General features: G+C 37.2%; 1 protein-coding gene and 1 long non-coding RNA gene across 22 annotated transcripts in view; one reads left to right on the top strand and one right to left on the bottom strand.

Moving 5' to 3' along the window:
* The window catches only part of LOC141575286 (uncharacterized), a 28,463-nt gene extending 15,105 nt beyond the window's left edge, over positions 1-13,358 (bottom strand). The window contains exons 1-7 of one of the 9 annotated variants that reach the window (XR_012502771.1): positions 13,222-13,358; positions 11,731-11,799; positions 11,536-11,635; positions 10,749-10,810; positions 10,601-10,652; positions 9,201-9,323; positions 7,202-7,335 (exon numbers count right to left, since the gene is read on the bottom strand). This is a non-coding gene — a long non-coding RNA (uncharacterized LOC141575286). The other 8 variants (XR_012502764.1, XR_012502769.1, XR_012502768.1 and 5 more) reach the window with 8 other exon arrangements.
* NRG4 (neuregulin 4) overlaps positions 1-25,981 on the top strand; it is a 68,576-nt gene that overhangs the window by 31,067 nt on the left and 11,528 nt on the right. For 10 of the 13 annotated variants that reach the window (XM_074354256.1, XM_074354255.1, XM_074354258.1 and 7 more), the window contains 5 exons: positions 18,681-18,827; positions 20,122-20,336; positions 23,631-23,710; positions 23,851-23,967; positions 25,594-25,674. In XM_074354256.1, the coding sequence (XP_074210357.1) occupies positions 18,681-18,827; positions 20,122-20,336; positions 23,631-23,710; positions 23,851-23,967; positions 25,594-25,626 (592 nt within the window). In that variant the 3' untranslated portion in view covers positions 25,627-25,674. The remainder of the gene's footprint in view (positions 1-18,680; positions 18,828-20,121; positions 20,337-23,630; positions 23,711-23,850; positions 23,968-25,593; positions 25,675-25,981) is intronic. The other 3 variants (XR_012502762.1, XM_074354259.1, XR_012502763.1) reach the window with 3 other exon arrangements.

The raw sequence follows: 25,981 nt of genomic DNA, 5'->3' as shown, positions 1-25,981 counted from the left end.
TTTCACCATCGTTTTCAGAGCCTCCCACAGTTTGCCTCCACCACTTCTGCGGCCTTCTCTTCTGCTTTGGTCTGTGTTCTAACTAGAACCATCCACTGTTTGGATTAGACACACTTGGCACTCCGTTGCCCTGCCTTTTCTTCCTGCCTGTGCATATTCAAGCCTTACATTTGAAGGTTCCTTCCTCCCTAATACCTCACCTCATCACCAGTCAGAATTAAACTCACCCTTCTCTGAATGGAGAAATAGATGCAATTTGTTACTCTATACTTTGTATCATTTACATACTCATCTCTCTTATTGTCTAATAAATATTCCCCATCCACGTCATCACCTAGAAAATTGCCTTGCCATAGTAAATAAGAGTTTAAATAGTTGTTGACTGAATAGATAGTGAGCTTTTAGAAACAATTTCATCTCTGAATCAATGGTCAGTATATTTTTCTTGACTGAAATGAGTAAGTGAATTAACAAGCAAAATACATAGAAATACTACAATGGCAAAAAACAAGTATGCTTTACAAATTTAATTTACTCTTATGCATTGGGCTTTTTCCTCTTTTATCCCCCCCATGTACTTTCTGTCAAACCAGCATCCTTTGTTTTTTTCTTATCTAATTTCTTTAGTTGGTTATTTGGCACACTGATTTTTTTTTAGCTAATATTTTAAAGCTGAGGACAATATGACATCAGGTCTTCAGTGTTTGACATCTGCTTTGTAGCCTGGTTCATGTACTTTAAATGGTCTGTGTGCACTAGAGAAGAATGTGGATTCTTTAATGATGGATGAGAGTTTTATATCCGTACACTAGATCAAGCTTGTTATAATACGCTGTTCAAATCTTTTATATCTGTACGGATTTTTTACCTTCTTAATTTATCAATAATTGAAGAGTTACATCAAAATTTCACACTGTGATTTTGGATCTTTAATATCACAATTTCTATTTTAGCTTAAAACATTTTGAGGCAATTGTTACTAAGCCCATATTAATTTAGAGTGGTTATGTCTTCTGCTGGAGTATCCTTTCATCGTTATATGGACCTTATTTATCTCTAATAATGTTTTTTGCCTTATAATGTATTTCATCTGATATTAATATAGCTATACCAGCTTTTGTTCAGTAACTGACTAGCATTCTTTTTTCTTTCAATTTTTCATTGTCTATAAATACATATAGTTTTTTTGTCTTTATTAGAATGGTTGAGTTTTATTTTTCCACCTTACATTCTATTTCGTCAGCATGTCTTGAAATCAGTTTAGTTATGTCCATCATTTTTTTAATGAAAATAATAGAACAAAAGAGAAAATATTAGAATAAATAGTGCATAATGACTGTAAGTATTATTTGTGGAACCTGTGCTTAAAGGGTGTGTGTGTATATGTGCGTGTGTGTGTGTGTGTGTGTGCGCGCACACGCCTGCGCGTGCATGCATGTGTTTGGAGTCACATCTGATCATTCACAAGTCCTGCCTGGATTAAATGGATTTCATCCTTCCTCCCCTGCCCTCTTTGCTCTTTCCTTGGTCTCCTTTCCCCTGTGAAGTGCTGCAGTAGCCTTCTTTCTTCTGTCCTAGTTTCATTCACAGTGCTGCTGTCGTGATCTTTCTAAAACGTAAATCTGACGTGGTGTTTTCTATTTGCAAAATACTTCAAGAGATGCCTACGTCCTACAGTATATCTCCGAATGTCTTCGCCTGGCATTCAAGGCTTTTCATCGTATCAGTCTATTCGGTTGACATCTTCACCTATAACTTCTTCATACATACCTTGAATTCTAAACGTCCTGAACTATGTGCAGGTTTCCAGACACGCTAAGCCTGACTCCGTGCTTTGGCAGGTGTCAGTTCCCCCGCCTGAAATGCTGCTGCTCCTTTGTCTTCGAAGTGAGGTAATTTGTCACCGCGTCTGTGGAGCCTTCTTTGACTTAACTAGGCAATTTGAGGGGCTCTTCCTTTTGTACCCCATAGTACCTTGTGCATTTTATGTATGCCTCTACTGTTAGTATTTTAATTGTTTATTTACAGCCTTCCTCAAATTTATGAATGCCTTGAGGGGACAGATTTGCCATCTGTGTGCATCTTGTGCCTAGCAAAATAAATAAATGAATAAATATTATGAAAGAAGAAACAAATTATACCTATATATTACTGCAAATGATTACAGAAAACACAAATTTTAGATTTTTTGTAAAATGTAATATATTATTTTAGTCCTACAATATCAGTAAATAATTTTTATGCAATGATTATGAGTGGTATTTTTTAATACCTTTTTTGTGGTCTTCAATATTTCGTATAAAAAAGAAAATGAGGCAGTATGAATGGCAATATAAATGTATACATTATATGCTATTTATTAACTAGAGAAGTGAATTTCAGTTTATGAAAGTATGATTCTTATTCACCATAACACTTAATTTAGAGGTTTATATGAATTCTCGTATTTTTGAATTATCTATTGTAGTATAATATACATAAAATTTACCATTTCAGCCATTTTTAAGTGCATAGATCAGTGGCATTAAGTACATGCACACTGTTGTGCAGCTGTCACCACTCTCCATCTCTAGAATATTTTCATCATCCTAAACTGAAAGTTTTACAAATTAAATAGTACCTCCCCATTCTCCTTCCTCCAGCCCTGACAAACACTGTTCCACTTTCTTGCTGTATGAATTTGACGATCCTAGATACCTAAAGTAGTGGGGTCGTAACAATACTTGGCTTGTATGTCTGTTGGGTTCTACCCAGCATGACGTTTTCAGGGCTCTTCCAGTTGTAGCAGAGTGTAGACTCCCCTTCCTTTTAAAAGATTAATGATACTCCATTGCATGCACATAACGTAGTTTGTTCATCCACTCAGCCATTGGGGAGCACTTGCGCCGTTTTCACCTTTTGGCCATTCTGAATGCTGGTCCTCTGAACACGAGCATACAGATACCTCTTCAAGATCCTGCTCTCAGTTCTTCTGTGTTTATAACCAGAGGTGGGATTGCGGAATCATGTGGTAATTCTGTGTTTAATTTTTGGAGGCACGGCTATATACTGTTTTCTCCAGTGGCTGCACCGTGTTACATTCCCACCAGCAATATACAGAAGTTCCAGCTTCTCCACATCCTTGTGAACACTTGTTGCTCTCTGTTTTTTTAGTACTAGCCTAATAGATGTGAAGCAGTATCTCATTGTGGTTTTGGTTTCCATTTACCTAGTGATTAGTGATATTGAAACTCTTTTCATGTGCTTCTTGGCCGTATGTATATCTTCTTTGGAGAATTGTCCTTTCAAGTCCTTTGTCCAATTTTGAATTGGGTTTTTTTTTATTTATTGTTGTTAGGTTTTAGTTCTCTGTATGTTCTGGGTATTAATCCCTTATCAGATATATGATTTGCAAATAGTTTCTCCCATCTTGTGGATTGCCTTTTTACGCTGTTCATAGTGTCATTTGATGCACAAAAGATTTTAATTTTGACCAAGTCTGATTTGTCTATCTTACCTTTTGTTGCCTGTGCTTTTGTGTCATATCCGAGAAACCATTGCCAAATCTGTGTCATGAAGCTTTTGCCATGTTATGAAGCCTTTGTCCTTTGTTTTCTTCCAAGAATTTATAATTCTACCTCTTATATTTAGGGCTTTTTAAATTTTGAGTTAATTTTTGTATGTGGTGTAAGATAAGGCCTTTTGCATGTGAATATCCAGTTTTCCTAACACCATTTGCTGAAAAGACTGCCCTTTCCTCATTGAATGGTCCTGGCATCCTTGTCGAATTTACAATATGTGTGAGAATTTATTTGGGGGCTCTCTATTCTGTTCCATTAGTCTATATGTTTGTCCTTATGCCAGTATCACATTGTTTTGATTACTGTAGCTTTGTAGTAAGTTTTGAACTTGGAAAGTGTTAGTCCTCCAACTTTGTTCTTCACAATGTTTTGTCTCTGCAGGGTCCCTTGAAATTCCATATGAATTTTAGAATGGGTTTTTCTATTTTTGTGAAAAACATCTATTTGGTTTTTATCAGATTGTCCTGAGTACTTACATAGGTAGTTATTTTAAAGTGTGACAGATATTTTGTATGAAAACTGTAGAGATATTTTAAGGTTCTTGATGGTATTGTCTTCCTTTGGAGGGGATTTACATCAGATTCTGGCAAGTGGTCGGAGGTGCTGGTAATCACAGATGACCTAATCCAGTGTTTGGGATTATTCAAAGCAGAGCTTCATCTGCTGTGTCAAATAGTCTGTCTAGTTTACCATTTCATCTGAGACAAATCTTGGAATCAGCTTTTCACCTTCCAAAACATCCTGCAAGAATTTTAATTGGGATTGAATCTTTAGGTCAAATATGAGAATTGACCTCTTAATAAAGTTGAAGGCTTCCAGTTCATGAACGTGTTATGTGCCTTGATTTTATGTCTGTTTAACCTTCTTTCAGCAGTTTCTATTTTCAGTCTTGGTGTGGTGGTCTTCCATCTCTTTCATTAGTTTTTTAAATAGCTGTTTTAATGGTTTTGGATGATATTTTCAATGGCATTTTAAAAATTCATTTTCCAAATGCTAATTGCTTGTATATGGAACTAAAATTATTTTATACTGATTTTATATGTAATGATCTTGCTGAATCCACCTATTAGTTATGATGGTTGTGTATGTAAATAGTCCTACGGTGTAAGCAATCTTGTCATCTTTGAAAATGGCGTTTACACTTCTTTCTCTCCAGTCTCTATACCGTTCGTTTATGTATTTTTTCCTGCTGCATTGCATTGGCTAGAATCTATGTCTGTCTGTTCAATAGAAGTGTGAAAGTGCTCATCCTTGTCTTGTTTCTAACCTAAGGAAAGAAGACTCAGTATTTCATTGTTAAGTGTATGAGCTTTATGTAGGTTTTTTGTTGATACCCTTTAACAGATTAAGGAAATTCCCTTCTATTCTTTTTTTTCAAATGGGTTTTATATTTTATCAAATGCTTTTTCTTTGCCTATCAAAATGGTCATATGATTGTCTTTTATTTGACTAGTGTGGTAAATTATATTTTTTACAGGTTGATGATGGTATGTTTAAGGTATATTTTGTACCTATATGACAGCATGTTTAAAGAATACATATTTAACAGGTACAGTGTGAGTTTTGACATAAGTACGGGGCTATGAAACCACATGCACAATCAAAATAATGAAAATATCCATCCTCTCAAACTTCCTAATGCCCCTTGGTGATGCATTTCTGCCCACTATCCCTGTGTTCTCAAGTAAATTCTGATTTGGTTCCTGTCACTATTGATTGCTTTGAAGTAGCTAGAATTTTATATAATAAATGGAATTGTACACTGTGAACTCTTTATAGGGTAATGCTAGCCTCATGGAATGAGTTGGAAAGTATTCCTCCCTCTTCGGTTTTCTGGAAGAGTTTGTGTAGGGTTTATAATATTTCTATCTTAAATATTTGGTCGAGTTAAAAAATGAAGTCATCTGGGCCTGGAGTTTTATTTGTGGGAAGAATTTTTAATGTAAATTCAATGCCTTTAATAGATGTTAAGTGTTACCTATTTCTTAAGTAGTCTTTGGTAGTTTATGCCTTTCAAGGAATAATTCCCTTTCATCTAAGTAGTTAAATTTATTGGAAGAAAGTCATTCTTAATATCCCCTGATGTAGTACCACCCGACTGTTCAGTCTTTACAAATTGTTACAAAAAAAAATAAATAAATAAAAGCTTGGTTCACATCCTGAACTGCCTTGAATCTAGGGCAATGTTAAGGTTACCATCAGACTCCTTGGTGAGGGAGACACCTTCAGAACTTTAAAACACCAGTCTATATCATTGTGACCATTCAGACGTGCTTCCTGTATCACATCCACAGTGTCCATCTGAAGTTCATGTGCATCTTCCTATTTTGGCTGCTGAAGCACCTAGATAGTGTTGAATGTCACAGATGTCAGCACCTTGATAACATTACCAGGATTATTCTGAGCCTGAGTAACATGAGTCTGAAGACTGCTTATTGGCAACAGGTTTTAAGAGTGCTCTTTGGACAACATATAACTGACAAGAGGTGGTATGTCTGTCAATTTCTGTGGTGTTACATTTACATAGTGGCAGTTATCCGTATTCTGGAGCAGCCATTCCCAGTGTGTTCCATTGTTTAGTAGAAGCAGAGAGTGGATTTGGGGAGATACATAACATTGTCCCCCAAAGACCATACAAATATGTTTTCAGACCTTCTCACCTAAACTCCTAGCCAAGCTGAAGTCCAGAATCCCTGGGTAACTTACAGTTTTGTCCAGCAGATCCGGATTTGCAACTCATGGTCCAGCAATTAATTAACTAAAAGGTATTAGCCACTACCACTGTCCCACCCAACAGACAGTGATGGGATAGGAATGGGATAAATTCTGAAAGTTACGAAGTACAGGAAAATAGGGGAAATAGTCACTGGTCTATAGCAATTATCATATTCTGAACAAAAGTTGTGAAATCTCCCCCGAGGTGAAGTAGGTTCCTTGGTAAGCCATTCTGGAAGGTCCTCTGGGAAAAGCTGTCAAGACCATTGACCCCTTAGGCCTGTGGCTCTGCCCTGTAGGAATGTATATTCTTTAATCATTTTCTTCTAAGGCCATTGCTGAGGTAGTCGTTATAAAGTATATACCCTTGTAGGGGAGGGAAAAAATGTTTTTCCTCTATGCACCTTAGGTTCATTGCTTGGGCCTCTGCAAATTTGACAGAAACAGATCAACAAGAGAAAAACAAGTTTATTAACACATGTATTGTGCATATACACACGAGAGTATCTCGTGGTAACTCAAAGTGTTGGTTTAAACTTAGGGCTTATTTAGCATCTGAACAAAGAACAGTAAGTTTGTAGAGAAGTAATAAGACAAAGAAGGGATTTTAGGCTTTCAAGGGTGGCAAACTAGAAAAGTAAACATATGGGGAAAACTAATGGAAGACAAGGACTAGTTAGTGAGTTTTGTTACGTAGGTTCCCCTAGTGTCTCCTGGGAGTGGATTAGCGTCTAGCGTTGTCTGGTGATCAGGAGTTGTCCTGCCTTTCCTGGTAGAGAGGAGGGCAGAGACTTTTTCTTGTTTGGTTCTTCTCACTTGCCTTCAGCTGAAAATAATCCTTATTTCAAAGTGGCGTATTTTGGGCTGGCGAATGCTGCCACCCTCATCCCTCTTGAGGACTGCAGTTTTCATGGCCAACTTCCTGCTGTTAGACTTGGAGGTCTAGGAATTGCTTTAGGATTTGAACAGGCTTCTGCAGGCCAGGCTTGTGCTTTCTTTGATAATGCAGTCCACTGAAAAACTTACCAGGCTCTGGATGTTTCTTTATTTCCGCTCAGTTCTATATGTAAGTAGCCACAGCAAAAGATCTAACGTGAGCAGTTGTTTTTTTTTTAACTTTAAAGTTGAGATCTTTCACTTAATACCCTCTTAGTTTATTCCTTCCCTTCCACCTTAATGGTGGTTACCTTGAGCTTACAACTCCAAAACAACAGGCTGTTTGAGAAGGTGGCTGGCTTAATCTGATTTTGGCCTCTGAGCTGGCTACCTTTGTCTGGCAGAGATGAGAGTAAAAGTCCTGGGGCATGGGCTTATCTCATGCTAAAGTTTTTCCTTAGCAACCATCTCCTAAATTTGTGTTCGGTTTTGGTTACAGAATACATTGGCGTTGATGTTTTAAAAAATTAATAATAAATTCACATGGTCCAAAAATTAAGCAATGATAAGACACACAGTGAAAATTGTTGTTTCCACCTGTTCCCCTGTTGTGTCTGTTTTCTGCTCAGTCCTAAAAGTGGCTAATTTTATGTGATGTCTATCTTCTAACATATATTTATGCAAATCAACCTGAAGTCTTATTTTTGATCAATTTTATCACTGTTTCCTACTTTGCTTTTTTCACTTCACAGTACATTTTAGAGATCTTTCCATGGCAATGCTCAGAGTGCTTTATTACAACTGCATACTAGTATGTTTTATGACAGTCCTATGGTGTATTGAACCCCGCTGATGGATATTTGGATTGTTTCTCAAATTTTACTAATGCAAATAATGCTGCATTGGATAATCTTACATGTATGCATGCGGTTTTATAGAATGTAAGTAAATTCCAGGAATTTGACTGGGTCAGAAAACACGTGCGTCTGTAATTTGGGTAGATATTGCCAAATGGCTCTACATAGGTGTTTGAATGCCTGCCAGCTACGTGTGACGGTGTCTCATTTCCCAGCAGAGTCTGTTGTGTAATGTTGGACATTTACCAATCTGATAGGTGAGAAAAATGCTATCTGAGTGTTGCCTTAATTCTCATTTATCTTATGATAGGTGAGGTTGAATCATTTGCGTTTCTTTTTCTGTTGGTGTGTTTTTTTCTTCTCAGTTTTTCTATTTAAGTTGTAGTCTCTTCAGGATCCATTTTTAGGGGCTTGTTTATATAATAAGGATTTGTGAAAAGATCTAGTATCTTTTGTTTTCCCTGAGATATGAGTTACAAATATTCTTTCACAGTTTGCCAATTATCTGTAACTTTACTCCTGGTGAATTTTGGCCACATAAGATTTTTAAAATTTTTACATAGTTAGTTTTAGCAGTCTTATATGGTTTTTGGATGTTGACTCATAATTAGGCTTTCCATATTCAAGTTGCGCAGAAAACAGTTAACAGGGCAGTCTTGAGACTGCTTTCCTTAGAAAGACCTGTTTGTAAAACTGACCCTTGCTGGTGTTTGGGAACTTGGCTGGGAAACAGATCCGTATATTTATATATACTCCTTATAATGATGCAAAATACTCCTCTAAGTGATAAGGGAGTCTCACTGCGCCGAAATTGTTTGTATAAATAGTGTGGTTTATGCTGAAAAGCTGCTTTCCTTTTGGGAGTCTGGAATTCTGGTATGTGCTAGGCCAGGATGCCTGCGTGATGAACTCCCAGTAAAAATCTTGGGCACTGAATTGCGGACGAGCTTCCCTGTTAGTTAAAACTTCACACATGTTGTCACAATTCATTGCTGGAGGAATTGAGTGTATCTTTTGTGTCTCTGCTGGGAGAGGACCCCTAGGAAGCTTTTGTCTGATTTCCTCTGGACTCTACCCCATGTGCCTCTTCCCTTTGCAGCAGGTTCTGTGGGTAAGAAGTCATAGCGAGGAGTACGACTACGTGCTGAGTCCTTTGAGTCCTCTTAGCAACCCGTCAAACCATCCAACTTACCTATGTTTTCTACAGGACTATATGGTTTAAAGTTTTCCTCGTACAGGTTTTACAGATTTCTTAAATTTGTTCTTAGTTACTCATCATTTTGTTTCTATTGTGGTTGAGGCCTTTTCTTCCGATCTGTAATTATTGTTTGTATGTAAAAAAAAAAAAAAAAGCTGTTGATTTCTATATATTAATTTTCCTCCACTATCTTTTTTAATTATTTTACTGTTTTTAGGAGTTTCTCATTTGATCCCCCTGGGTTTTCACGGTATACAGTCATAGCATCTATAAGTAGTAACAGTTCTACTTACTTCTCACTGTTGTGCCTTTTATTTCTATAGACTTGTATACGTACAGTAGTATTTTGTAGTTGATCAGATACTCTCTCTATATAATTTACTCCAGTTTTACAAATAAATTTCAGAGATCCACAGACCAGGCTTTCATTTAGTGTGTCTAACTTGCATTAACCTCTTTTCCATTTATTTGTTCATTTCCGTCTCAGACTTGCCCCACTAACACTGTTCATAAAATTAGGAAAGCAACAAGCAATCAGGCCACAGCTCATACTGAGGGATTTTTTTTGTTCATAAACATTATTGAACACCTTGATCCGCTAAGTGCCTTGAAGCACATTATCACTGGGTCGTCCCAAGGTCCCTTTTAGATGGTGTGAGGCTCCAAGTTTGAGTCGCGTCCTTCAGGCCGCTAGCCCTTTCCGCTGTTGTACACCTTGCTCCTCTTAGGAACATATGTTCTAATTTCTGTCCAAGGAAAAGGTGGCTGTTATGAGGGGCCAGGTGTGACACAGCGAAATTTTACCTTTTTACCTCTTTTTGTGTCATGATTCTTTTCCTTATGCTATGCATTCTTCTCACTGTTCTTTCTGTTTTAAAAATTCTTTCTGAAAACTTCTACACACAGGGAGATTTAAATGACAGGGTAGCTTAATATATTACTTTTCCCAGAGATAAGTGGCTTTTTAACTTTTTCTGCGGAGAGGCAATTGAGAGAAGCTGAATCTCAAGTTTCCACCTGTCTTGTTAGGAAGCCCTTTACCCATTGTCTCATCAAGGCTGCCACTAAGTCAGCCTCGTTAGACCCAATCCACGTGGATTTTACTAATTTATCACTTAGTTCTTTGTAAGGTAAAAGAAATGACAGTTGCTTTATTGCTTGACATTTTTTTTTTGTATTATTTTTGAGATGATTTTCCTGTTGTATTGCAGCATACAAATGGCAGAAATTAACTCATGGCATGTTGTGATTCTGAAAGAAATTGCACTTTTCTTTACTTTTACATATTTAGTTGTTAAAGATAGGGTGGTAGATAGAAAAAATTTCAAAAGTATGATCTTTCTCTAGTAAGAGTTGATCCAGGATAGTTTGTTTTCTTATGATTTTTATCTTACCTTTAGTTTTCATGCGTACTGTGTTCCTGAAAATATGTCTGAAGGTCATTTCCTGGAAGTCAAATGGCAGAGCCGTGTAAAGGACTGTAGAGGCCTAACGTGCCATGAAATTCCCAAATATGGTAATGAGGTTTCAGCTTCTTTATACCTTGGTAATCTAATTAAAAGGACAGGAATCTTCCCAGTCTCTGGAGTCTTGGGTTAGCCTTCCTGTTGTTATAACGTAATTTTTTTTTTTTAAAAAAAAGGTGAAGGCATGATCTCATACAAATATAAATGAACACATCAAAGATATTATTCAACTCATTAATTAATGAGGGAACCAATAAGATGTTAAAACCAGTTGAAAGCAACAGATATGTATATGATCAGGAATACTGAAAGGAATTTACTAATACATGCAAAACTGATCAGTATCTACAGGGCAGTAATCAGTTACATTCCACCGGACAAAGTTCATTTGAATTTCTATGGAAAAGAATCATTTGTATTACTATAAGTTTTCTATAATTTACAGAGTTATAAAACAACTGGAAGACGATGAAAGATATAGGCCTCTGAAGAATCAGATCATCCAGAAGGGGGCGTGGGGTTGGACAGAACCAGTAATCTTTTTTTCTTTCTTTCTTTCTTTTTTTCAAAGTCTTTCACAGTTTTTTGTAACAGTCCTTCCCCCTTGTAATTATAATAATACCAACAAATTATTCTTGGTACAAAAAATGCTGGTGCAACAAGAGTGTAAATTAAACATACAGGTCACCTTGAATTCGCTTTTGCAATTCAGTATTATTGAATATTCAAAATTACAAATTTACAAAATTAACTTCTGTCTGAAAGTTTTCATCAAGGATCTTGGAATGGACTTTATAAGCCTCTATTTTTTTGCTGTCCTGAACCAAGCCTAAGAAACTAACTATACCAGATTTCACTTGTACCTGTAAATTTGGCGAGTTTCTCTTTTCTTGGAGTTTCTGGAATTTGCAAAGGTTCTTGGCCTGCCAATAAGTGACTTCTTTACCTCCTGTGAGCTTGAACCTATAAGCCAGACATGGAGACCAGTTTTGCTGCTTTGTAGACTTTGGATCCATATGTAAAGTCAACCTTTGTTATGTAAAGATGACTTGTCTTACCTAATTCGATGAGAGTCATTCTCAAATGTGACAGTCCGGGTGAGGCCTTGGTTGACCCAATGATTTGTCCTAATAAAAAGGAGAACAGATTCTTGTTGGACATATGCAAATAATTCCATTGCTATGAAAAGGAAGGGGACTCAGTGATAGTCGCTGAATTTGGGAGTCAGGGGATGCTTAATGAGAATCAGGTATCATTTCAAAATATTCTGTTTCATTTTACGGAAGTACTGTTTACTGAATTGTTGTGGGACATAGCTTAAGAAAAATGCAAAGAATTTTTTTTTCTAATATCAGAAAAATAGGTCACTACAGTATTAACAATATTCTAAACAAATAACCACAATAAATTCTCCCTCATCAGTTCGTTCAGTCCTATGTTCCTCGGGATCTTGGGCTAGCAGTCTGCTTTCATGAGGCTGTCTGCTTTTATTTTATTTTGAGACATCAGTCAAAGGGACATTTGTTGGTATAGTCACCCGGAGTGACTTAGTAAGCTCTGGCTCCCTGAACCTGATCACCAGGATTCTCTCAGAGGCGCAGTCCCAAGAATTGTCTGCGCACACAGCCACAAGCTCAGGCCAAAGAAGGTCCCTGATGCCTTGGCTAAGGCCAAGCTTTGTCCCCTGTGCACAGCAGTCCCAGTGTTGGACAGGTAGGAATCATCATTTAGCAGGTGATAACATGAAGACTGGGTTCTATTTAGGAGAGGCAATTTAGGAGTACAAACATGTAATATGTGAAAGGCTTGTTTTACAAAAGTAAAATAATTGAGATTGAGAATCACAATTGGAAAAATGTAAGAAAATCAACATTTATTCTGTTTCTGCATTTGACATGTTGCCTCTTTAATTGTTACTGCGTTTGTGTCTGTCAGCAGTTTTGCTGGACCTCACTGTATGTTTTACTAAATTCAGTTTCCAAAAGGAATTGTCTGGATTATGAGTTATTAACCATATAAAATTTTAAAGTTTTCTTAAGGTCAGTTGGTTACAGTAATCTAGTTCTTGGCACTCTTTTTAGATAAAGACTTCCGTTTTTTTAATCTGTAGATTTAGTAGAAAGTTATAGCTCAAAGAAAAAAAGTTCAAAATGCTACTGTAATATTAATCAGAACAGAGTCCTCTTCACTTTGACTCGGCGCTGCGCCGCATGCTTTGTTAAACATCGGCACTTAGACCGATCTTTAGAACCACCTTCACAGCGAGGAAATCTCAGCCTTGAAGCTTATAATAGAACAGTTGCAAAAGCATAAAACAACTGCTCTGTTTAGCTGTGCATTTTGTTAACACTTTTCATTTTAGTGACCTCACTTCTGATAAAGACTTTTCATTAGTATTCTCAGCAGAAACAACCGACACATCTTTCTTAACCTCACTGTGCTTAGAACGTAACTTAGAAGAGGACAGATCTTACTGAAATCTCACATTTTCCCAGATCACCTGCTTGTCAAGCATGGCAGAATATGATTATGAAACAACGGAAACATACCTGCTCCCTTCGGTCTACTTGCCTTCCACCTGCTTTTGTCTTCCTGACTTGTGCCGCTTGTCCAAGGGTAGAAACCACTCTTCAGAACTAACTCAGGCTTGCTCGTTGCTACTCCAGGAAGCAGAGTGCCAGTGAAGGATAATGTATCTCCTACTTTAAAGCGCCTTCATTACCTTCTTTGTTGCATAATGAAGTTACATCAGATTATGCATTTGCTTCTGAACTTTGGTTTTCCTTTTAGATAGCGTCTTTCTCATCCACTATTTCCTTTGAGAGGCCACTGAAAAATATCCCAATTTCTCATTGGTAAGATTTCATTTTCAACTTAGGAATACCATGCAAAGTGACAACTGTGACTTTTGTTCAGCTCTAATACTTAACTTCTTTTGTCAGGAAGTGAACTGATGCTGGCTTCTCTTTGTCTTATTCCAAGTTGGGGCATGAGATTTCCCCTGCATTAGAAGGTTGTTGAGAACTGAAGCCTGGGAAGGTAAGATGCCAGCATGAATACTGTCCATTTAGAACTGTGGTTTAATTGAGTGTCTGGTGATTTAAGAGCATAAGACATTCCAGTTGTTCCTGGATTTGTGGTCCTGATGACCTTTAAGTTTTACCAGAACATGTGAAAAATATCTACAGTTGGAAGGCCCATTAATACAACTTATTATTTATAAATTTTACATATAGTTTTTTATTTACTGAAATTATTACTTAAAAGGAAAACAGACATATACCAACTTTTAATATATAAATTAATCTTTGTGGTTTTTTATACCAAGGATGGTAACAAAATCGACTACAAAATATATTTTTAAATATATATATAGTAGTTTCAGTTTTTCTTCTTGATCATTTTTAAAAAATATATACTTTATCTTTTAAGAACCGTTGTGTTTTGTTTTTTGAGGCGAACAAAATAGGGTAAACAAAGACTTGAGATCCTGATTTTGTTCACCTGGAGAAAGAAGACAACACTTAAGAATACTTTTTAAATCACAGAATTTTGCCTACATACTCGAGTGAACCGAGCAGGATTCTATGGGTGTCTCTCCCCAAAAGTCATCATTGGAGAAGGCGAGCCAGTGCACGGGTTTGGTCCTGCTTTGCACTACTGTTGCTTGTCCTCATCATTTGTGTACACACTTCCTTCACTTGCTGTGCTTTAGCTTGTTTCAGTAAGTAAAATGTTTCAAATTTTCACAGTGATTTACTTAAGCAAAAAAACAAAAACAAAAACAAAAACCTAACCCTTCACAATAAAACTATAACAATACCCTGCGTCATGACAAATACGAATTCTTCTCTGTGCAGAGTGTTTCATCCCTTTATACACAGATACACTCTGTAGTCCATTTCAACATATGAGTTGTCTGGTTAATAGTCAATCTTGAAAGAATCTAATAGACTTTGCTTTTTGACCGGACTTAGATTATACTTACACATTTTCAGTGCAATAGTTACTGGCCTTTAATGGGGCTAATATCATATAAATATAACATTAAACAAAAATCTTGCAAGATTGAATAGCAGCTAAGTATCTCTAGATACTATTAAGAATCTACTAAATGCTTAGTGAGGTTACATTTACGGTAGCAGCTAATGAGTCACTCTTCCCTGACTTCTTGGCCTATAAAAATCTAGTAGGACTTTCACAGGGTTTTGGCGTGTTTGTATATTGTTACATGGCCCTGGACTCCTAAAGGGATTCAGGCCCATGTTGTCAGTTCAGGTTTCTGGAACACTCTAACAATTTATTTTATTTTGGTTTTGTTTTTACCATTTTTTCTTGGGTTTCAGTTTGAACTTTGATTACCAAAGAGCATTGGTCCAGTGGGAGTCAGTTCTGGCATATGCCAGTATGAACCTTTTTCTTTCCAGGATAGATTAGCCCAAGTGAAATGGCGTCGACATTGAGTCTCTATTCGGCTAGAGTGGAAGTTTATAATATAAGCTTGTTTCTTGTTTTTGAAAACATTTAATAGTAATAAAAACACATTGATCACCATGCTCTTAACTTTTTCTGGCTGTAATTTTTCTTAAGCATTTTATTCCTTGTAGTCCAACAGTAAGATGTAGACATGGCCTTTGTGAAGTAACTGCTTTAATTTCAGTTTCACCTGTGTAATATGTTTCAATGTTCAAAACCCTTTTTGACATTGTTTTTGATTCTGGCAGTAGCCCTGTGAAATAGCGAAAGCAGGTGTTATTTTGATGTTACAGTGTTAAGGAGTTTAAGTGACTTGCTCAGAGTTACATAGCCAACCAGCATAAGAATGGGATCAAGAAATCAGTTTTTTCTAGCTCACCGTTCAGTATTCTTTCTTGAAGCTGAATGGTGCTGTTTGTTTACATGGTTAAAAACTGGTTCTTTGATCCTGCTAAAAGATTGCTAACATCGTAACAACTGGACTGTTGAACAGTGCTAATATTGTTACCTTGAATGCTATAGAAGTTAGTGAATTTATTTCATGTCCAAGGTACTAAACATAGCCTCTGGGTTTAGGGACAGATTATTGGTGGTATTCAGCCAGAAAGCTAACACATATAACTTGGATTCTGAGTTTTGGAATTTCTCACCTTGTTGAGCATTTGTACCTGTTCCAACATTCATCTTTCAGTTCGAGGAGAATGTGCGTGATCTTTAGTGCTTGGAATTCACCTCATTAGGTGGCATAACTGTTTGCTGTTTGGCAGTCTGAGCAGAAATGATGTCCAGGAGTAATTTAGTAATTTAATAAGTTACATAAAGACTGAAGGCTACTTAGTTCTGCATAAAAGGGTTGTACAATGCCTCACCTTTCTGCTTTGCTTCGACTAGTACTGCCGTTTACTTGTCTGTCTGGATCTTTTTTATTCACCCTTACTTATCCTTAAAGGAGTTGATTATGTTGGCCTGAAATCGGATATTTGTGTCATAATATTTTCAAAAATGAGCTCAAGCTTTAAAAGTGTAATCTTTGTACACCCTTTTTGGTAGGCTGTGTTTACTTTTTTGTATGATAAATACCTACTAAACATTTAAAATTAGATTTTAGGTTAGCCTGCTTCTTAGGTAACAACATATTTAAATTCCTCTTTGCCTTTCTCTAAATTCTGCTTTGGTTAGTTAAATAATAACAAGATTTGTTTTTTCTTGACTTTGCTTTATCTAAAGTTACCATCATCTTTTGACGTTCCCACAAGAGCGTGCGTTTGTTTCGCCCAGCTGTAAGACAACAGAGCAGCACTCTAGTGCTGACTGGTTTCCTTTAATGCCTTTTTTATTTGTTTGCTTTCAACCTGATCTGACCACTCAGCTTGTATTTACACCATTCTCTTGACTCTTTCCAACTCAAAGAATTTATGATCCAGTCAAATCACATGCAGTTACATCAGCTAGTCTGTCACCTTCTTCCTTGAAGTTCAATCTCACCTAAGCTTGAACAGCCTAAAGAAATTTGAGTAATGAGTTTATAGCTTTTTTTTTTTTTAAAGAACTCTTCCTTATAAAGAAGAACTATGCTGTCTCGCTTCAAGATTTATTTCTTTAGGGTTCTAGTTATATTTTCTCAAATAGAAACTGAACCCCATTTTAACATTATTTCAAAACTTGATAGTTATTTTAGAGCTATGAGGATTTTTTTCAGTGGCTAAATCTTTCCTATAAAAACCTTTGGGAGTCATAAATAATTACTTACTTACTGAATTCTATTTTTGAAAATTAGAGAAACTAGAAGAGTTTTTCTTTTATAAACTAAATTTAGAACTGTTTTTAGAAACTGTGCAGAATGTCCCTTTCCTTGTTTGCTTATTTTGTGATGGCATTTGTATTGATTTGATTTGTATGGCAGTCTCTGTGTTAACTTTCTGGAGGGTGTGTGTGTGTGTGTGTGTTTGTGTTACTTATTTCCTTTTAGGGAAGTGGTATGTGGGGCTAGAGGAGAAAAATTATTTTCATTTAATCTTTTTTCTCCTCATACTTGGTTAACTGATGTAATCTATGGAAAAATAAGTATTTTTTTATTTAGACTTAAGGTAATTGTGTTATGTAAGGTGTTTTACTCTCATTTCAGTTTGCCACTCATATTCCAGCCTTTCTTTTCCTTTCTGTGTCTCCTCAACTCCGTCTTTGCTTTAGTTTGAGAGAATCACAACAGCTTCTTTGCTCAAACTGCCCCCCGCCCCCGTGGAAGCTGTAACTAACACCACCACTACCTCACCCTGGGAGGACCGTGAGGTTCATATGTGTCATATGCTCATTTACGTGAAATCGATCCCTTGTGCTGTGTCTTGATGTCCTTTCATTTATTTGTATACTGCGTCATTAGCCTCCTACGTTAGTTGTCAAGCGTTGTTCGGAACTAGCTCCCGTGTAACGTTCTAGGCCTGCAGCCTTGTTAGTCTAAGGTGGGAGAAGGGGAGATAACATTTGTAAATACTTCCTAAACTGGAAAGAAGTGAGGGGGGGGGAGTTAATTTAGTAGAATAAATGTTTCTATTTTTGGTAATCCCAGTTTAAAGAATATGTGTGATTACACGTGTACACACACGCACACACACATATACACACACATACTTTTTTATACAAAACTATTGCTGAGTGCAGTTTACTCCATAACTTCTTGGGTTGCTTTAGAAATAAACATTAATATGTATTAAGATACTATTCTTTATTTTAACGGCAACTGTGAAATAATGGAATTGATCTCATTAATTTATATCAATCTCTGTTTTCTAATCTTTGAACATATTAACAAGGAAAAAGGAACTGATTGATAGTACCAAAGGTTATGGTTCTCTGTCACACAATTTTAAGGAGCTAAAAGTAATTAGCTTTAAAATATTGGGCTGGCTAATGAAAATAGCAAAAAAAAGAGAAAAAACTCTAGAAAAGGAAAGTAATGAGGTATGGATTAGAATTACCAGATATGAAAACATATTATAAAGCAACAGTATTGAAGCAATGTGGTAGAAGCCCAAGATTATAATTGCAGATCATAAAGAAATGCTGTTACGTATACAAACTTGACACATGTTAAAGGAGGCGCTGTTAAACAGTAGGAAAGGGAATGATTATTTAATAAATGGAGTTGGAATAATTAAGTAGCAATGTTGAGGAAAAATACACTTAGACCTATAGCTATACCAGATATAACAAAATAAATTTCAGATAAACTTAAGTGTGGATGATTACATATTGAAAATCTAGAAGATAAAAGGACTGAATATTCTATAATTTTTCTCGATTTTCTAAACAATTTGAAAACTGGGAAAGGAAGATGGCAAAGTTTCAACTGCATGTGCTGACCTGTTTTATTGTAACGGTGCCTCTGTGAGCATCGCAGGAGAGCATGCCTATTCTGTGTTTACAGTCTGAAAATTAGTCTTCTGTTTTTTCATATGAGCTGGAAACCTTATGCTTTCTATATTAATCAATGGAACAGAGAATGCAATTCTTTATCTAAAATTTTATTCTATAGATGCATTGAAAATTATACAGGAGCTCGTTGTGAAGAGGTTTTTCTCCCAAGCTCCAGTATCCAAATCAGAAGTGACCTGTTCACAGCTTTTGTGGCACTGGCTGTTCTAGGAACTCTTATCATTGGAGCCCTCTATTTCCTCTGCAGGTAAGCAGAATTGAAACGTGGTCTTGAAAACAGTAATGCGTAAAGTAGCTGTCCTACTAAATAATCAACACGCCCTTTAGCTTTAGATTATTTTTTCCAGGTAGTGTTTTCAGTTTAGAGTTAATTTCTCTAATACGGTTTTTATTACTAAATTAACAAGGCATTTTTGGAAGGATCTTAGGCAGTCTCTGTTCTTTGTCACTGTCATCATCAGTATTTACCTTGACTTTTCTAAACTAGTCTGGTAGACCCACATTCACTAAAGTGCTCATGCCAAGCACACCTAACAATTTGGGCTAGGTCTATTTAAAGTAAATTTTGAATGTGAAAGAAAAGAACCATTTTATGCAACACACTGTAAACATAAATTTAAGACATATGGTTAATATCTAGGGTCCGCTTTTTATTTAGTGCCCCCTACCTGCTAGGCACCGTGCCGATAAGCATAAAGAATACAGTAGTAAAGTAGACATATTCGCTAACCTCATAGAGATTTATGTCAATTTGGAGAGAAAGACAAATGGGCAGGCAATTAATTTGAGAAGACTAGTAACTCATAAGAAAGACAAAAGGAAGATTCATTCATGTGCAGAAATGCTATGCACTGAAGATTACTTTCATTCATTAGTTTTGGTCTTCAACTTTTTCTGAAATTTTGTGAAAATAAATGAATATAGAATTTATTAAATTTGAGTTATCTGATATCCTCTCTTATTATTAATATTTATTAAATGCACACTATGCTATCATAGATATTTGTGCAAATGGAAAATGGAGCTGAGGTATCACAAGAGATATAGGTGGGCTTGAGAAGTTTATATTCTAAGAAAAGTAACATATGTGAAGTTATATTTCATAAAATCCTCATTTCTGAAATACTTTACACTATAGAGTAAATAGATTGGGAGAGAGATTGCTCCTTTAAAATATGTGGTATTGGTATATAATTTATTCTAAAACATATCATTTAAGCAATCTGTTTTATGTCTCATAATTTTAGCATCTTACTGCTTTAGATACAGACGTTTAAACACAAGCTTATTGTGTCAGATTATATTTCCTCAAGATAGCCACAGTAATCTCTCTCATTCCCACATGCTCTTTGGCAATGTGACCTTGCCACTCTTACATCAAGAGGTAGAGTTTATTTCTCTAAATCTTTGAATCTGGGCAGGCATTAAGACTGCTTTGACCATAGAATATGGTGGAATGATGCGGTTCCAGTCCAGGGCATCGCCTTTAAATGCCCTGGCAGCTTGCATCTCTGTCTCTCATTTTTGGGCTGTTCTCACAGAATCAGCCACCATGTGGTGAGAAGCCTGAACAGCACCAAGAACCAGCTCCAGCTGATCTCCCAGACAGCGGCAGCGCCAACTACCAGACATTTGAATAAGCCGTCTCAGACATCCAGCTCAGTTGAATCTTTAGTTGACGCCACATTTAGCTATCAGTTGACTACAAACACAGAGACCCCAAGCAGAAACTGCCCAGCTGTCATCCCGCAGAACCGTGAGAGAGAAACTGTTTTAATCCACTGAATTTGGGTTGATTGTTTATACTGTTAAGATAACCAAAACCCATGTTTGGAATAAGGTTTTTTCTTGGCTTTAAATCATGACTGGAAAAGTGATAAATAATGATTTACTATTTTATACTATCCCGCTAATATTTTGTTTAATAATATGCTAAGGAGAAGACCGACCGACTGACTCCTTCAGCACTCACGCTAGTGCTTGGCTGGAGTTAGAGCATTTGCATGAGTTGCTGACTGGATCATGTACTTCTTGTAACAGCGGTCAGGAAAGGCGAGGTTTGGCTACAGTCACTTATCAACCCTAACAGTTTAGTGGCTTAAAAAGATAAAAGACTGTTTCCCATTCATGGTATATAATTATTACGGGTTGGCAGGCAGGGCTTTGCTGATCATAGTTGCTTAAAATCTCAAACTTACGGAGCAGCCATCATCTTGATTGCTGTTGGTTGCTACGCCAGAGGGAGAAAGCAGCTCTGCAGGGTTTATGTATTAAAGGAGAAAAATCTTTTAACCTTCTCAGTAAAACTGGGAAGAAAAGACAAGGTATCTACAAAAAGGTGTCCAGCAAGCAGCGTATGCAGATACTTGATGTACATTTATCCCTTGGTATCCATGGGGCCTTGGTACCAGGAACCCCAAGATACCAAAATCTGAGGATGCTCAAGTCTCTTTATGTAAAATGGCATAGTTTTGGTACATAACTCACGTATATCCTCCCATGTAGTTAAATCATCTCTAGATTACTTATCATGCCTAATACAATGTAGGTGCTAGGTAAGTAGTTGTAAATACAATGTAAATGCTATGTGAATAGTTGCCAGCATAAGGCAAATTCAAGTTTTGCTTTTTGGAATTTTTAAAAAACATTTTCAATCCGAGATTGCTTGAATCCGTGGATGTGGAACCCTGGGATACAGAGGGCTGACTGTAACAGAAAGGGTATTCCAGTGCATTGGGGAAATAATGGACTTTCCAATAAATGGTATCGGCATTATTATTTATCCACTTAGAAGAAAGTAAAGTTGGAGCTTTGCCTCAAAGCATACCTCAGAATCGGTACAGGCAGCTTTAAAGAGCTAAATACAAAGCGCAGAGTGAAAACTCTCAGAATGTGTAAAGACTGTTTTTGCGCCCTCGAGGATACGGATAGATTTCTGTAACTAGATTCAGGAAACACAGATGATAAAGCAAATGGCTGATAAATTTGACTGTATTAATATTGAGAAGTTCTAGTTATCAAAAGACACTTTTTTTTTAAAGAAGGCCTAGCTACAAAGTGGGAGAAGATGTTTGCAACATATAAAAACAGATGTATCTGTATATACATGTCTTGAATATCTGAAGAACTCCTACAGACCTTTAAGAAAAAGGTAAACCTATAGACAAGTGGGAAAAATAAAGAAATTTATAAAAGACGAAGAAAGTTCCATAAAATAAACATGAAAAAATGCTCAACCTAATTATTCAGAGATATGCAAATTCAACCCACAATCTGATACCATTATTTCACCCATGAGATTGGCAAAAAAAATTTTTTTTAACCCCAACAATATAAAATGTGAGATTTTAGAGTTTTAAACATTTTTGAACACTCTGAATCAGTTTCCACATTGTAAAGTTAAGTACATGTGCTACAACCAAGCAGTTTCCTGTCTGAGCATACACGTTAAAGAAATCCACACACGTGTGCCAGGAATTTACAGTTGAACTGTTCATAACAGCAGAAAACTGGAAAGTACCCAAGTACCCATCAACAGAAGAGTGGACAAATAGGTTATGTGTGGTGTGTTGCTGTTAAACAATAATTACATAAGCAGAAATGAACTCCAGTTACACAAATCACCTGGATGAATCTTAGAAACATAATTTTAAGTGAAAGAAGCCAGTCACATAAGAAAACCTAACAGCCTGATCCCATTCGTATAAAGTTTAAAACCAGACAAAACTAATGTGTTGTCCAGGGTCGTATAGTTGGTAAAAGTACAAAGAAGAGGACAGAGGAGACTGATCAGCACAAAACAGAGTGGGGATCACCTCCGGTGGGGGGAGAGGGAGCGATTAGAGAAGGCATGAAATGCTAGTTAGGTTATTTCTAATCCTGTGCTGTGTACATAAGGGTCAATGACTGATTTTTAAACTAGACATAAATATTTTTGTTTACTCTTTTTCTATGTACACTTTATTTAGAAAATAACTGCCATATGAAAAAGTTAAAACATTTTCATTTTTTAAACATTTGGAAAATGAGTATAAATGTAATAAATGAGAAGAATGGCATCCTTAACATTCTTACAAAAACAATGTCATTGAGTAATTCTCAGATATGGTTGCAGTATGCTTCAGGTTGTATCTTTGCCATTTTTGAATGACAGCACAAGCAGAGGCATCCTTACATGATGCTGTGTGCAGAGACGTGTCTTATCAAGTGCAAAATTAATTTGAAAAATAACACGAGTAGCTACTGCTTGTAAGAATCTTGGCATGAGACTGGGGCTTGTGTGCACTGACCAGATGAAATGCATTTGTCTGAAACGTGGTTTTTCAAGAATTAAAGCAAATCGCAGTTTACTGTAATATTTTGGGGGGTCCATCAGTAGTTGAAATTGCTTTAAGCTGAGGTCCTTTTGAAATTTAATAAGTTATTAATGCCACCTTTGAATGAGGTTCAAAATGATAACCTACTAACACTGAAACACATTTCATTTTGCTATGGTAAATGTGGGTTTGAATTCATTTTCACTAATATAAGGCAATACTCTAGGCACAGACTTATTTTAAAAAATGGAAAGGAACTGTACACTCCAAGAGCTTATTTAATATTAAAAGTGGTTTTTAAAAACTTGGTCATGAACCCCTGAATACAGTTAGAACCTATATTAATAGACCAGATGGCCAAAAACATTGATGAATTGCAACCTTAAAAAGGTACAAGTGAGTTTTTAAGTAGCTGACTAAAGCCACCGCACGTCACATAAGGGTCCCCACTATTGAAAACTAGCCATTTTAAGAAGAGCACAAAAACATTACACTGAAAACAGTTCTGCTGTCTTAAGGGGGAAAGTCTTAGGGGCACCGTCATCCGGCGTCCCCACAGACGACCTCCGTGCCCTGGTGGACTGGTTAAGTAACGGGGGACGGTTTTAGAACAGCCTTGGGGGTCTCAGTTACGGAAAAGAAAACGAACCTCCAGATACTCAACTTGAAACTTTCTTTCTGCACTTCCATGTACCCATGTTCCTTGCGTGTGTTTCTTTCCTCTTTACCGTCAGGAAGAGCCACCTTCAGAGGGCCGGCTCCGTCCAGTGTGACCTCAGCCTGGTGGAGACGAGCAGCACTGGCGCCCACCACCGTGAGTAAACGCACAGCGAAGTGCTTATTTTGAAGCCCTGGATTAGCTGGCGGTGGTTACATGTAGGGATGTGGGTCTGTCCAAAAAAGGGTGACCCTAAAGCTTTGTCCATGGGTTTTGAACTAAGCTCTCTTTTTCAGGTGAAGGTGAATTTCCTATTAGCTGTATCACACAAGCCATTTTTTTCCCCAAGGAAAGCCATGCTATCTCAGTGCGTGAAGTTACATTGCTGGCCATGCTGTGTCACACAGATTACTGTAAGAGACTGACTTCTCCAGAAGTAATTGCAAGTGGGCTGGTATACAGGCAAGAAGGAGTTTTTATCTATAAAGATAGGCAGATCTTTGGGAAGCTTGTAGGTCAGTTCATGTTTTAAAACTGTCATTAGACTTCTGCTTCTGGCCAAGATGGAGGAACAGGGACTGGACTTACTTCCTACTTGATAAATTTTAAATAGACATCATACGTGAAGCAGTGGTTTTCAAGACATTGGGCAACAGGAAACAAAGGATCGTGATTCCTGAGAGAGGGGAAGCAGACGGGGCGAGCCAATGACGGCCTCAGATTTTTGCCTTGAGAGAGCTTCCAGGCTGTGGCACAGGGTGGGGGAACCCTGGCTGAGCTTGGCAGACTCCCTTAGTTGAGAAGATGAGCTGGGAGTCCAGAAAGATCAGTGTGGCTGCAGTTCACTGCATGGAGTACTGGAAAAGAGAGAGCCGCCTGGAGAGAGGGTCCCGTAGATCTTCAGTTCAAGTGTTCAGCTGAGTGAGGATCAGCACACACACAGCCGGGAAGTACTTGCGCTCAGGGAGTCACCTGAAAGGGCTGGAGGTCCCCAGCACTCGTACAGGGCTGGGAGCAGTGTCTGTTCTCAGTAAGACGACTGAAAATTCTAGTTAGTCACAGGGCATCAGGTGGAAGACACAGGGGAGCGTCCCTCCAGGAGTGGGGAATCATGAGCCCCAGGCGGAGCGCTGCTCAGTCCTGCCTCACGAACCTGAAAAACAAGAACTGAAAGAATTAAATTGTTTCCAAATAACCTAACTTCCTCCCAGATCAAAGCTCAATAATATAAAAAAAAAAATTCAGTACTCAGCAGGTAAAACTCACATGTCTAACATCCAATAAAAATTACAAACCTATTGATTTAACAGACACAGAATCATAGTGTGATAGGCCACCATATGCACTTTCCTGAGAACTCAGAGAAGGGGCTTAGCATGTTGCAGAGGCCCATTTTAAAACTGGGTTAGTTGGGTTTTTTGTTATTGAGTTGTTTGAGTTCCTTATTTATTTTAGATTTTGACCCCCATAGATATGTTTGCAATTATCTTCTCCCATTCCTTAGGCTGCACTTTCATTTTGTTGATTATTTCCTTTGCTGTGTTAACCTTTTTTAATTTGATGAAGTCCCTCTTGTTTATTTTTGCTTTCATTGCCTGAGCTTTTGGTGTCATATCCAAAAAATCATTGTCATAGCCAATGCCGAGAGCTTTTCCACTGTATTTATTCTAGGATTTTTAAGTTTTCAGGGCCTACATTTAACTCTTCAATTCATTCTGAGTTGATATTTGTGTATGATGCGCTTTTACCCCTATAATTCTAGATAAATGAAATATTAAAATAACTGTTTACGTGATAGTCAAACATAGGATTTTAAGTGTAGGATTTCTTATGCGTTAATCACAAATGTTTTTTTTTAAAGTTTAACTAACATTCTTCTCTCTTCTTACTGAGTGTCAAAGAACCAGTTGCTTCTTAATATATAGCCCATGAAGGAGACAAAAATTTTTCCCAGTTATTCCAGAAATTAGTCTTTTCCTTTGTATATGCGACCAAAAAAGGAGCAAAGAACGTGAATGGATGTTAATTCTTTTCCATAGGTCATGGAGAACACTGAAGAAATATCGCAGTGAACCCACATCACTGCTTTGTTACAAAGGCAGAAAATGAACCACCATAAGGTAAAAGAAATGGAAAGATTTAACCCTTCTTTGTTCCCTGACTGACAGACTTAGTTATCATCCCGTGAAACCGTCAGGCCCGCAGCGAGGCGGGCGTTTCTGTAACGTGTGCCACTAGGTCGTGCGCAGCTGGCCAGCAGGGCGGTGGGGGTGGTCCTGTGTGGAAGGTGCGCTGGTGCAAACATGCTTCTTCCCAGTAAACCCATGTGGTGAGGCAATCAGAGGCAAACTTTCTCACAACTGAGGAGAAACTCTTAGTAGTGTATTAAGAAAAATGATGAGAATCCTTTAAGGGCAAGGAGCGGCT

Source organism: Camelus bactrianus, chromosome 27 (genome assembly GCF_048773025.1).
Source record: "Camelus bactrianus isolate YW-2024 breed Bactrian camel chromosome 27, ASM4877302v1, whole genome shotgun sequence".
Lineage (NCBI taxonomy): Eukaryota > Metazoa > Chordata > Mammalia > Artiodactyla > Camelidae > Camelus > Camelus bactrianus.
Note: the sequence above shows the minus strand (reverse complement) of the source record. Positions and strands in the feature narration are given on the sequence as shown.